Source organism: Lepidochelys kempii, chromosome 22, assembly GCF_965140265.1.
Source record: "Lepidochelys kempii isolate rLepKem1 chromosome 22, rLepKem1.hap2, whole genome shotgun sequence".
In the NCBI taxonomy this organism is placed as follows: Eukaryota; Metazoa; Chordata; order Testudines; family Cheloniidae; genus Lepidochelys; species Lepidochelys kempii.
The window spans coordinates 6,962,866-6,976,514 of record NC_133277.1 but is presented as its reverse complement, the minus strand read 5'-3'; the positions used below and the strand labels follow the sequence as shown (position 1 = coordinate 6,976,514).

The following is a 13,649-nucleotide window of genomic DNA, read 5'->3' as shown; positions in this document are numbered from 1 at the left end:
GCATGCTGGTTGTTGCTAAAGACGCTCTCCTTAGCACCTACCCGAATGTTAAATACTTACTGTTCAGATAGTACCCTGGAATAGTCTACAGTTTAGCCATGCATTATGCATAATATCTGGCCAGTTCAATCATTAAGTAGTTTCAGATGCAATATCTGCCCTTAAGCCCTTAGTTAACTTCTGTGGTTTTACATTCTAAAATTTCTTAGAGTAACACTGAAGGCCCAACCAAGATCAGAACCCTATTGTGCTAGATCCTGTAAGTGCATAAAGTAAGACTGTCCCTGCTCCAAAAGGCTTACACAAGCTTAGATGAGACACGTGTGGGAGGGGGAAACGAGCACAGAGAGAAACTGACTTGCCAAAGGTCAGCGATAGAACTGAAAATGGAATCCAGGCTTCGTGAGCCCCAGTCCTGTGCCCTAGCCACTGGACCAGGCTGCTGTTCCTCTTTCTAAAAAAGGCTTCTTTCCCCCGATGCTGTGTGAAACGCCCACACAAATGAAAGGGAACAGGCTGCATTGGGGAGATGGTGATACTGGTGATGCAGTATGCTCTCAAAGGCACAAAATAAAGAAACCAGTATCTTTCATTAGTGTCTCTAATAGTAACCTGAGGCTTTACTTGTAATAATGCAAGGCAAAATTTCAGAGAGAATTGTGGGCTTTGGGAGTGAGACTAGGACAGGGGCTTATCCCTAGATCTCCCCCACTGCAGTGCACAGCACTACTGTTAGTATTCAGAAGTTAATCGAAGTATCCTGTTTCCATTTGCAGGAGTTCTTCAGGTATCTGGTTTCACAAACTTCAGGTTGACTTGAGGTGCTGGTGATGGACTCTGAACTTTTGTCTTTAGAACTTTCTGCGTCAAACTGTTCCCTGTCCATTGGTTTACACACATTAGACAGGGTTCTGTAGTAAATACAACGCTCAGTGACTGGGAGCTGTCTCCGAATGAAGAATATCCAATACTCTCGTCGGAGACAGCCCGTATATCAAATACACCCCCCTCTCCCCCGACTCCTTTGTTCTTGTGCTGCCAAAACCCCACAGTGGGGTATGTGAACTGTAAGCTTAAGCTAAGACCTAAACAGCCCTTAATTCATTCTGAAGCTTCAGTGTCAACAAATTGACATGTGAGGAATGTGGTAGTACAATTCAATTTGAATTCGCTTTACTTTTCAATGCACTTTCAGCTTCTCAGTCGATTTGCTTGATTGACAGGTGGCCACATGTAAAATTAAATTGCTTTCATCCCAGCTTTTAAAGGTCAGAGTCACTTCTGACTATAAAAGCAGGTCCATTCAACTCATTAATTTTCTTCAACATTTGGCCATCCATATTAATGGTCTCTCTAGTCCACGTGATCCCTGATCATGTAGCACCCTCTGTGGGTGAAGTGTGGAGTTAATGTTAAATTTAACATGAGCCTAATGGGTGAATTGAGGCTATGTACAATGTGACCCAATTTTCAAATGAGGGCAGCGAACTGCTGCATATAGGCATGTGGTGTATTGGGTTGAGAAGTGCATAAAATGCCCTGTGTCCTAATTTAGATGTCCTTGTTTGAAAATTGGGCTTACTGAGCAACATGTGCTGTCTCCGAACTTACACTTACTAATAGATCTATTATGTGGGTGATGGGGGGAGCCCAGAATTCCACTAGAACAAAGTATACACCATGGTAGTTTTGTGGCTTGTAAAGCAGCAGCATGACTAAGACCCTGTTTTGCCCAGAAGTTCTGTGTAGACTCAGCATTGTATTGCCAAAACCATGCTTTTTGTTTGGCTTGTAAACATTCTTGCCATCCTTTGGGTCTTCACTCACGTGCAGTCTGTTAGACCAGGGGCCCTGCCCTGTACACCTTGGCACACTTGGAGGTCTCCACTGCCAAAGGGAGGCAGGATTTTCAGTTTACTACTTGTCTGCAGTTACATGAAACAGTATTTAATATTGACCATAGTTAATGTCTGTCAGCATCAATTTGTATGCTTCTGAGAAAAAACTGATTGCTGTAGGAAGTAGGATTCCTCCCTGGCCCCTGCTGCAATGTGCAAATGGCTTGTTGCTTTATGTGGAGGCTGCCTTCCTGTGGAGCATGATATAAGCCAGTGCCACAGTTGGGATATCTGACTTGATGTACCAGTGAACTGTCTGATCCTAGGGCAAACTCTGTGGTCCTGTTTCTGAAAGATGATGATACTACAGATGCATTACCTTCTGTGGTTCTTAAATTGGCCCTTTTGTGTTGTCAGGTGATGACACATCTCCATGTGATTGAGGAGAGGATGAATCAAAGCCTATCTCTGCTCTACAAGGTACCATACGTGGCTGAAGAAATCCAGGATGAGATCGGTTAGTACTTCTCTATGCTGGTGCTGATAAACTAGGACAGCTCCAAAAAAAACCCCACCAAGGCCACATTTCTCAGGGCAAAGTGAGATTGTCTGAGATTCAAATCACCAGGGCCTGATGAAATGCATCCTAGAATACTCAAGGAGCTGACTGAGGACATATCTGAGCCATTAGCAATTATCTTTGAAAAGTCATGGAAGATGGGAGACATTCCAGAAGACTGGAAAAGGGTAAATATAGTGCCCACCTATACAAAGGGAAATAAGGACAACCCGGGGAATTACAGACCAGTCAGCTTACCTTCTGTACCCAGAAAGATAATGGAGCAAATAATTAAGCAATCAATTTGCAAACACCTAGGTGATAAGGTGATAAGTAACAGTCAGCATGGATTTGTCAAAAACAAATCCTGTCAAACCAACCTGATAGCTTTCTTTGACAGGGTAAAAAGCTTTGTGGACGTATTGGGGGGAAGCGGTAGATGTGGTATATCTTGACTTCAGTAAGGCTTTTCTTACGGTCTCACATGACCTCCTCATAAGCAAACTCGGAAATAGAATCTAGAGCTACTACAAGGTGGGTACATAACTGGTTGGAAAATCGTTCCCAGAGAGAGAATAGCTATCAGTGGTTCAGTCATGTTGGAAGGGCATAACAAGTAGGGTCCCGCAGGGATCAGTTCTGGGTCCTGTTCTGTTCAATATCTTCAATGATTTAGATAATGGCATAGAGAGTACACTTAAAGTTTGCAGACGATACCAAGATGGAGGGGTTGCAAGTGCTTTGGAGGGTAGGATTAAAATTCAAAATGATCTGGAGAAATAGTCTGAAGTAAATAGGATGCAATTGAATAAGGACAAATGCGAAGTACTCTACTTGGGAAGGAACAATCAGTTGCACACATACAAAGTGGGAAATGACCGCCTAGGAAGGAGTACTGCAGAAAGGGGATCTGGGTGTCAGAGTGGATCACAAGCTAAATGAGTCAACAGTGTAACGCTGTTGCAAAAAAAGCAAACATCGTTCTGGGATGCATTAGCAGGAGTATTGTAAGCAAGACACTACAAGTAATTCTTCTGCCCTACTCTGCACTGATTAGGCCTCAACTGGAGTATTGTGTCCGGTGCTGGGCACCACATTCCAGGAAAGATGTGGACAAATTGGAGAAAGTCCGGAGAAGAGCAACAAAAATGATGAAAGGTCTAGAAGACATGACCTATGAGGGAAGATTGAAAAAACTGGGTTTGTTTTTAGTCTGAAGAAGACTGAGAGGGGACATACCTTTTTCAAGTACATAAAAGGTTGTTACAAGGAGGACAGAGAAAAATTATTGTTAACCTCTGAGGCTAGGACAAGAAGCAATGGACTTAAATGGCAGCAAGGGTGGTTTAGATTGGGCATTAGGAAAAACTTCCTGTCAGGGTGATTAAGCACTGGAATAAATTGTCTAGGGAGGTGGTGGTGGAATCTCCATCACTGGGGATTTTTAAGAGCAGGTTGAACAAACACCTGTCAGGGATGGTCTAGATAATACTTAGTCCTGCCAAGAGTGCAGGGGTCTGGACTAGATGAGCTCTCGAGGTCCCTTCCAGTTCCGATTCTAGGCTCTAGTTCAACTACAAATGATTTGGCTGATGCCAGCATTGAATGGTAAAAATTCTCTGGCCTGTGCTATATAGGAGACTAGCTCTTGTAAAGGTCCCTTTTGGCTTTAAACTGTGAAGCTATAAAAGGCTACAACAATTTCACAGTAACTCTCAAGCCTCCTTTCTTCCCTGCCCTGGGGTAAAAAGGAGATCAGTGAGTACAAGCAGATCCCTGCCCTATAATTGGAATGTCACTGTCTCATTCACCCCCACCATACACCCCTTGTCACAAATGTCTCTTGGTTCAGATTGTACCACCTCCTCTAGCCAGTGTCTTTATTGACGGCCCAGGATGGAGATCCTCCTTCAGACTTAACACAGGTCTTAAGTCTGACAACCCACAGGAAGACCAGCTTCCCCCGCTGCCCCACACCAACTACATTTAAAGGATCATGCACCCCACTTTCTCCCCCAGCCGACTCAGTCTGTCTATATTTGATCCCTTTTATTCAAAGTCTACCACTCTTCCGTAAGCACTCGGCTACTATACTGATGGGTACCAATATGAGAATTTAGATAGACATTGTAGGAAAATTCTAATCCTTAAACAGTGCAAGGTGTTGAAACAAAGGGACACAAATTGGCATGGTCTAAAGAACAAATCATTAGCTGGCTGAGCTATAATCCTAGTTCTGGTGTATTGTAGCTTCAAGGACCAGCTGCATGCTGCTGTTACACAGCACATTACCAAAATAGCAGGAGTTTTCTATAGGGCAAGGAGTAAGTTATTGCCTTTCTAAAACCCTGACCATACAGAAGATGATGATTTGAACATTCTTTGAGAGAGGCTACAAAGCATTAGTTTCCCCCTGCAGACGTTCATGTTGCAGCCTCTTCAAACTAGTGTCTCTGTGTGTCCCTGTCCCTATAAAAGACAACCAGATGGCACAACTGCATTCTGAGGAGCAAAAATTGTTGTTCTTGAAGCAATGAGGAGTTCTAGCAACTGCATTCAGTATAGGGAACAATTTCTTCCTCCTCTTACTCTTCTCCCTGGCTGCTTGTTCACTGTTACAGATGAACTGCTTCAGGAGCAGCGTACTGACATGGACCAGTTCACATCCTCCATCTCAGAGTCCCAGGTAGATGTCCGAGTGAGCTCTGAGGAAAGTGAAGAGATACCCCTCCAGGAGGGCAAACCCTTCCGTCCATTCCAGGTGAAGACCTTCCCAGCCTTGCCTGGAAACGAAGGTACGTAGAGCCAAAAGTGTGCATTTGTTTTAGGGAACCTGAACACATTCAGCTGAAATGGACATCAAAGCCCATGCAATACAGTGTGCTCTATCCCTCTGTGGACTTTCAGGGCTGAAGCATTTGCTGCAGAATTTCCCATGAGAGCACTACTGTCAAAGCTGCCTGTATGATATAAAACCTAAGCTGTCCATCTCATCAGAAGATGCTCTACTGGTTTGGGACAGAGCCAGTGCAGCTAGTAATCTGCAGTCCCTAATAGCCATCTTAGTTTGTCCTTGATTTTGATGCTGTTGGCCATTTCCGGAATTTTATTAATTTCCCTTTGCAGGGTATGCTAATTTTTTTTTTTTTTTTTTTTTTTTTTGGTGCTGCTTGATTCTGGAATTCTTTGTCTAACCAAAATGCTCCAGTGTAACATTGAACTTTGTTACCAAAAACTGCTGTGGGGGAGTCTTTTTAATCAAAGGGTGTTGACAGCTGGCATTTGTGTGGCTTTTTAATATATTTTTTAAAATGCCTGAACAGACTAAGCTATAACAAAGCTGTAAAATAAAAGCTTTATCCAGGGTCAGTCAGAAATCACGCAGAAGCCTTTTTCCCTTTCTCTCTTAATCTCCTTTTTCTGCTATTTTTGTTTTTGTTTTCCCTCCTGCTAGATCCTCAGCCGGATTTGTACCATCCAATGAAGAAAGGTTGGTTCTAAGCTGCTCCCTCAGTGTCTCCCATCACTCCCCTACCTTTACAGTGTTTGGTAGCTTCATTTTTAGTTTCTCAATCTCACCTTCTTTTCACCTTCCTGCTCTGTGTAGATGACCAGGGCTGACTTAGCCATGCCCTGTTTTGCTAAAGAAACAGGTTAGTTTGATTGCATCAGTGACCTTTTTCCAGTCTATCACAGGAATTCTAGGAATGCATAATTAGTTTGCCCCCAAAAGCAATTTAGGTTCAGCAGTCCCCTTGGGAATTGTGTAGCAGTTCTCACCATCTTATTTTGAGAGATGTTTAGCACTGGTTCAAAGAAATTTGACAGCATGGAAGGTAACTCCAAATACAGTTTCATGTACTGTAGTGTCTGTTCTGGTGACCACACTAACACAGGAGTGAGCAACTGTGGAGAGAGGGTGAGGATTCGCTCTGGCACTCAGACAGTACCCAACAGGGCATGTATCTAGTGGGACCTAGTATCATGCAGGCAAATGATTCATTCATTCATTCACTCTGCTTTATAGTATCCTTTGCATCTTCCCTTTTAACATCTAGAATGTCTTTGTACTGTGCTAGTTCTCAGTGTTCATCTATTTCTGCTTTTAGGTATACCAACATTGCTAGCTCTTGCTTAATTCATGCAGCAAAGGACTCTGGCTGAAGGGGGATTGACTGGGAGGTGGAGAACTGACAGTAAACAAATTGCTTTAATTTGTCAAATCCTTTGTTAAATACTGTAGAATCAGACCTAGCTTGTCTACTAGTCTGAGTGTGCCTTCTCTAAGAGAAGGCAAGTCTTGTAGTAACGTTTGTGTATGAAGACCCTTGCTATTTAGTCGTGCTCATGTAGCATGCTGGAAGGGATCCCATTTGCTTCAACCTGCTTTTGATTCTAAATTTGCTCCAAAATTTCCCAAGGTGAGAACTTTTTTTTATAACCGTTTAATAACGACACAAGTCACTGTTGTAGTCCAGAGGTTGGATAGCCTGCAACTCGTTTCACTTTTGAATATTTGTTTAACTGCAACTGAAGTGAGCTCCATTTGTGGTCTGGAACAATTGGCAGCTGACTGAATGTGGACACTGTACTTTCACATTGAATTCAAGAAGTGAGGAACAGGCTGATCTTTTCCCGTTTAAGTAAATAGCAAAGCTCCCACTGACTTCAGGGGCAGAGGATCAGGCCCTACATTCTCCCTCTTTCAGGATATTCCATAAAAAGCTGCTGTTTTCCAGGGATGTATATAATCTAATCAGCTGTATCTCTGAGCTCCAAGAAGCTTGGGGTATTGAACAGTGCACAGCACTATACCAAATGGCAATACTTGTCACAGCAGCTGAATTCCCAGCTTAGAGACAGCTATGTTGGCTCCTTAGAACTGGGCAAACAGCCTCAGGCCAGGGTTGACAAGATGGTTCTCTAGAAACACTTTCGGTTAATATCTCCAGAAACTCTGAACTATTCACTTTCACAGTAAAGTGACCCACCTGTGCAGCCCTGGAAAGTGACAGGCAGCTGTGGTTGTGCCTAGAAACTGAATGTCTCCAAAGAAGCATATGGGGAAGGGGATGCAATAAAACCCCAGCAGCTCCTTCCTGGCGGAGCTGGAGTGAGACATTCGTTTCCTTGGCATTTTCAGGCAATAAAAGCTGTCATGGTGAAGGCTTGCCCTGGAGCCAACTCTCCTTTCCTCCCCCTCATCAGAGAACTTGCAACAACTCCATCAGCAGCTAATATAATGCATTAGCCAAGCTGCAAGCTCAGCAAGTGCCCAGAGGTGTGTTCAATCATTTAGAAGTACTGTATTAAGTGCTGTATGTAATATTTTCCCCAAATGCCCCACTCTGAAGCTGGAGGCTCAGCTGAGTTTGGATTGCAGCCCCATTGTCCCCTTTGCTTTGTCATAGGTGTTGTGAAGGACACTTGTTTTGCATACCCTGATATTTGATGCTCGCCATCTCCCAAGTTGTTAGCTGTAGACCTAAGTTGTGTTGCATCAGCCTTTTCTGTTCTGATCTATTTATAAAAGCTCCAGATCAAACTGTTTATGCAGAGCAGCCTGTTGTTAGTTGATGTTCTCCTTTGCAGCCCACACTAGATTTCAGCCTAGTCATGGATGAGTGATACTCTGATTCAAGGACTAGCTTATTTTCTCCCACCTTTCTCTGGGATTGATTTTTTTGGGGCCTGTGCCAGTGATGGGACAACAGCTCATTACAGAGCTGTGCTGGGTGACCTTGCAACTCCTGTTCCTGAGGCACTTGCTGATGTGCTTGATCCTGACAGAGATGGTGCTGACCGTGCTGTTGTGTAAAGTGCTCCCTGTGCACTGTTAAGGGAGAGGAGGGTATGTTCTACCTTCCTGGAGTCATGGTGATCCAGCAGTGTTCTTCTCCGCTCCCTTTATTTGTTGCCATAACAGGGTTTTTGTAGCAGAATAGTTGTGGATTTACACTCAACACCTTTTTGTGTATCCTCTCCTCTCCAGTCATACCCACTGCATTTGTCTTTATCCACCAGGAAACCCCCAAATCGTTTCACTGTAGCTTAGCACCAGCTCCCCCTCCTGAAGCATAGCATGAAGAGGGGCTAGTAATTGGCAGCCTGCACTCTGAATGTCACTCACAGTGACAGCACTCCGGAGAGTAGGCAATCTTTCCTAGTTGCTGCTAAGGTATGATGAATGGTGTCTGCCTACATCTAATGTAACACTTAACCTTTTTGGTGTAGGTTCTGGCATGGCTGATCTGGATGGACTGATTGGGGCTGAAGAGAAAGTGATTAACAGCAAGAACAAAGTGGATGAGAATGTGGTAAGCCCTCTGCCTGTATTTTCTAAAGCACAGCCTGACTTGGAGACTAATGAACATTGGTGGCTTATTTCCATGCCTTTTTCCTGCTCATGGAATGTCAGTGTTTTCATTATCCATATGGTGCAGGGGAGTTGGTTTTCTGACTAACATAATTTCCTAATACTGTTTAGTGCTGCAAGTGTGGGAGGACAAGGGAAGGGGGAGATCCAGAGCCCCCAGTTGTAGAATGACTTGTTGAAGTGTCTGGTTTAGAAATGGCTTCCCTAGATAGAAAGCAGAGCTCTTTGATAGACAATGAAACCTGCTGAAAACCCACCTTTGTTAGGCAGCTGCCTGTCTTCAGATCACATCAAATGTACTGAGTGCTGTTCTGCTCCACCTCTACAATAAGACCACATCTACTAAGCAGCTGATGGTTTTGGCGATGTTTTTCAGTGGTTTAACAAGCTTTGCTGGCCACTGAAACTGAAAGCCAGTGACACGGTGCATACACTGTTTACTGTTGGTATTGGTTCGATCTTCAGTGGCATGAATGAGTTGAATTCTAGTTGCTGCCTCCTTGCCCTCCTTCTTGGGTAAAATCAACACTGGGGTTTGACTTCTAAATTCATTTTAAAGCCAAGAGGATCGATTTATGTAACACAGCTGAAGTGCCCAAAGCAAATGTCTGCAGTTGAACCAAGGTCCTTGAGATAGTCTCAGCTTGGCCTCAGTTTAATTATTCCTGCATGTTGTGATGCTGGCACAGTGGCTGTAAATGGCTGATGGCTATCCCCTTCTTATGAGAGGGTGAGAAGGTGGTGGGCATCTAGCAGAGTTGAGTGGCTGTTGACCCAGCCGAAGCACCCTGCTGCATTGTGCAGGAAAGGTCTCTTCTCCAGCCATGAGATCCTGTGCCTGTTGTTCCTGGCTCCTTGTATAAAATGCCTTCGTGACTGTTTTCAGGTAATTGATGAAACCCTTGATGTGAAGGAAATGATTTTCAATGCAGAGCGAGTCGGTGGACTGGTGGATGAGCCGGTATGTATGTGGCCACCCAAAAAAGGGACTTAGCAGTTAGTGAATCCTAAAATCAATTTCAGCGTCTGGTGTTTCTGTGTGTCCACTTACTCTGAGATGTCTCTAAAGTTTTGGGAATGGCGGAACCCTGCTGATACCTTGCAGGGAGTGGCATTGCTCTGATTTCTTCCCTAGAACTACAGTTCTACGTAGCTACCAATAAAGAGAATGACACTGACTTGCTTAAAAATGCCTTGTGGGACCCGTAAGCAGCATGGGTCAGCATCGTGTGGGAAACCATTTGTTAGATTCCCTTTTTGCAAGGCAGGGAGATGTTAAATATTCAGGTTTCAGAGTAACAGCCGTGTTAGTCTGTATTCGCAAAAAGAAAAGGAGGACTTGTGGCACCTTAGAGACTAACCAATTTATTTGAGCGTAAGCTTTCGTGAGCTATAGCTCACTTCATCGGATGCATACTGTGGAAATTGTTTCCACAGTACGCATCCGATGAAGTGAGTTTCAACAGCATGCATCCGATGAAGTGAGCTGTAGCTCATGAAAACTTATGCTCAAATTGATTAGTCTCTAAGGTGCCACAAGTACTCCTTAAATATTCAGGGTGCCAAGCATAATCGCTCATGTCTTCATATCACAGATGGTTTAAGACCTTATTGGTGGCTACCTCCTAGGGTTGCATTTAAGTATCTCCTCCCCCCCTCCCCCCCTTCTCTGCAGGATAATGATAGCTCCCTTCGTGAGGACTTCAGTTTGAGCAGCAGTGCCCTCATCGGTCTCTTGGTGATTGCAGTTGCCATAGCCACAGTTATAGTAATCAGCTTGGTGATGCTAAGGAAGAGGCAGTATGGGACCATCAGCCATGGGATTGTGGAGGTGAGACACAGCTTCTGCTATACTAACTGAGCAGGGTAATTGTTAGCATTGAGTTAGTTTATGATGCTGACACCCCTTTGTGCAGTATCCTCAGATTTAAGCATCTCAGCTCCTACAGGGTTCTGGCTTATGTATTAGCATGCAGGTATTTTTTCATTAGTGTCTCATGCTGGGATCTACCACTTAACAGTGGTCTTCACTAATCACAAAGAATTGAGTTAGGCATCCGTGTCTGTCTGAAGATGGGATTTGGCATTAAATGAGCTTTCAAGCCTAAATCTTGAGCAAGGGAATAAGCAGGTCTGATGGATAGTAATTCACCCTCCACATAATGTAGCAGCTATTAAAGTGCATGGAGCTGGGAGGCAGCAGCAACTTGATTTTTATCCTAGCTGTAATGGTGACTTAGTGCAGCTGGGCTGCTTTACCTCTTCCTCCAGCATGTAAAGAGACATGATCTGTTTCACATTCATATTTGTACCATGCTGTTTAAGTGTCCTAAAGAAACATTCTTCTCTATCCACTGCTCCGTCTATGTGGGGCAGAGGGCAGGCAAGAGAAGGCCTTCGGAGCCAGACAGCTTCTGAATTTTTCACCACTTGCCAGGGAATAAACAACAAGCTGCCTCCAGTGGCTGATGGTATTGGTTGTATCTTGCCACCTGTAGTTCTAGCACCTTCCCAACAACCATAGTTGCGAAGAAGTTAGACCTGCAAATTGCTGTGGGGACTCCATTGAGTTTGGTAACTGTCTGGTCTCTTTTTTTAAGGTTGACCCAATGCTTACCCCAGAGGAGCGGCATCTGAACAAGATGCAGAACCATGGCTATGAGAACCCAACTTACAAATACCTGGAGCAGATGCAGATTTAAAGGATCTGAAAATGCAGCAGCCCTGACCGGCAAAGGGGCAGGGCAGGGAGGGCCAAAATGGTCCAGTGTTTTGGATAGACTCCTGACCAACAGTTGCTTCAAGGGGACTTCATCTTACATTCAGAACTCCTGGATCATTAAGACTATAATTACTACTGTAGAGATGCAATTTCCATTCTTTTAAATGGGTGAAGAAATGATAATATAACAATATATGATATATAAATCTTCTTAAATGGGACAAATGGATCTATTGCAGATATTTGACTGAGATGTAGTTTTTCTTTTTTAAAAAATTAATCTGAAAATCCCAGTTCTGTTGTGTTGTCGTCTGATACAAGCGCTATATATATAAATGGGAAATGTTGATTTTTATTTCTGATAGACCACTTGTATATTGAAGGTCATTTGTACCAGCCACATTGTATAAAGAAGACACTTGTGGCTCTTTGGTCATTTTGGCTTTTATATATAAAGCAGTATTCTTTTTTTAAGTGAATTTTGCCAGAAGTTGCAAAGAGATTAAATAGGGTTAGGAGCTGAGAGAACATAACTAAGGGTGCAATTCAAAAAGATTAACGAACAGCTTTATAAAAATCCCCTGCTGCCTGCCAGTGATCTGTGCACTTCTGCAGCATAGTGGTGTGGTTTCTAGGAATCTAGACTCCCTGGAGGCAAGGAGTTAAAAGGCTTCTAGCATCTTTGTTTATAGCCATTCTAGTGGAATGTTAGAACATGGTTGTTCTGGAGTCTGCACATTCCCCTGATCTTCTCAATTCAGTCTTGCTCTACAGTTGGAAGTCTTTGATATTGAATTTAAATCCCGCCTTCTGATCCTCTAACCAGCCTCCTTCAGTGCCCATCTGGCATTAGCTGTGCCCTGTTGCTACTACTTGGTAACTTTCTCCAGTCCACCCTCCCCCTACCACATGGTAAGTAGTCTCCAAATGGAGGTTTTGGAGCTCTGCATCTCTTTCTAATGAGGCTGGGCTGTTCTGGAGTTGTGTGCATGGTCAGAATGCCCAAGCCTTGCAATAATCAAGCATTTGGGGAACTGAATAACATGGGATTTTACTTCAAGTTGGGGATGTGGGAGAGAGATAGGAAATGGATACTGCCTATTTTACAGAAAACTGGATGCACAGACCCTGAGGAGAGCAGGGGCCGGGGGGGGCACGGTGTTCCATTTACCATCATGTCTTTGTAATGCTTGTATAGTTGATGTTCATGCTCATGGCTTTTTTAAATCTGGAGGTTCTGGTAACCTGTGGTGTATTTTTTCTATTTTCCTGTGACTTTGTTTCCCCTCCCCCCCTTCCGTGTCTCTTCCCACTATGCACAGATTTAACTTAACCTGCAAACTCCTTAATGTGGTCTGTGGGGAATGTACAAAGTTTAAACACATCAATAAACACTTTAACTTCCAGATCGATTTCTTTCTTTATTCATGGGTGTTCGGGATCTTGTCTTCCCTCCTTGCCCTTGTCAAAGCCCAGGGGAGTTTTTCCCTTTTTTGCACACCTACAACTCCAGTTCATAGTTAGTCCTTGAATGAAAGGACTGCTGCTCACTGTTACTGAGGGGGAAGTATTCTCCCTGCACCAGCACAAGGAACATTCATAGTGCACTCAGCTCTGCTAACCTTTGTGAAGAGAAGGGGACAATAGTGATGTAAACCAACCGTGAGGACTACTTTATAGCTGTCTCTCTTCAGGCTGCAGCTGTCAAACAAACCAGGTACTCCAATGTCTGAGCCATGGCTTCTGTTCATGTTCAGATTGTTTCCAAAATGCATTCCAAGTTAGCTAGTTCTGATGCCAAATTTATTCCCTGGGTACAGGTTGATGCTGGTATGCTCCCTTAGAAGTGTCAGGACTAGTGGTGTTCTTGGAGGGCTTGCTTATGTCCATTCCATATTAGGGGTGTGTGCACCTGGAATCCATGGGGGTTCAGCCTCCTTCCCCACTGTCAGTTTCCAGCAAGAAGTAACAGGGGTAGGGGGGAACCAATGGCACCACTCCAGAGGGTGCCGGAGCTGGTCCCCTAGAGACACTGCTAAGGGGAAAAACTTCCAGCAGCGGTGCATGGGGCAAGTATGCTCACTAATGTGTTGCTCATGTCTATTCCATATCTCAAACAGCAGTTATGGAAAAGATAAGTCTTCTAAAGCAAGC

General features: G+C 43.9%; 1 protein-coding gene across 7 annotated transcripts in view; it reads left to right on the top strand.

Annotated features, from left to right (window-relative positions):
* The window catches only part of APLP2 (amyloid beta precursor like protein 2), a 73,455-nt gene extending 60,554 nt beyond the window's left edge, over nt 1–12,901 (top strand). For 2 of the 7 annotated variants that reach the window (XM_073321079.1, XM_073321074.1), the window contains 7 exons: nt 2,256–2,355; nt 5,019–5,192; nt 5,852–5,887; nt 8,632–8,714; nt 9,660–9,734; nt 10,449–10,604; nt 11,374–12,901. In XM_073321079.1, the coding sequence (XP_073177180.1) occupies nt 2,256–2,355; nt 5,019–5,192; nt 5,852–5,887; nt 8,632–8,714; nt 9,660–9,734; nt 10,449–10,604; nt 11,374–11,475 (726 nt within the window). In that variant the 3' untranslated portion in view covers nt 11,476–12,901. The remainder of the gene's footprint in view (nt 1–2,255; nt 2,356–5,018; nt 5,193–5,851; nt 5,888–8,631; nt 8,715–9,659; nt 9,735–10,448; nt 10,605–11,373) is intronic. The other 5 variants (XM_073321081.1, XM_073321076.1, XM_073321080.1 and 2 more) reach the window with 3 other exon arrangements.
* The last annotated feature ends 748 nt before the right edge of the window (nt 12,902–13,649 follow it).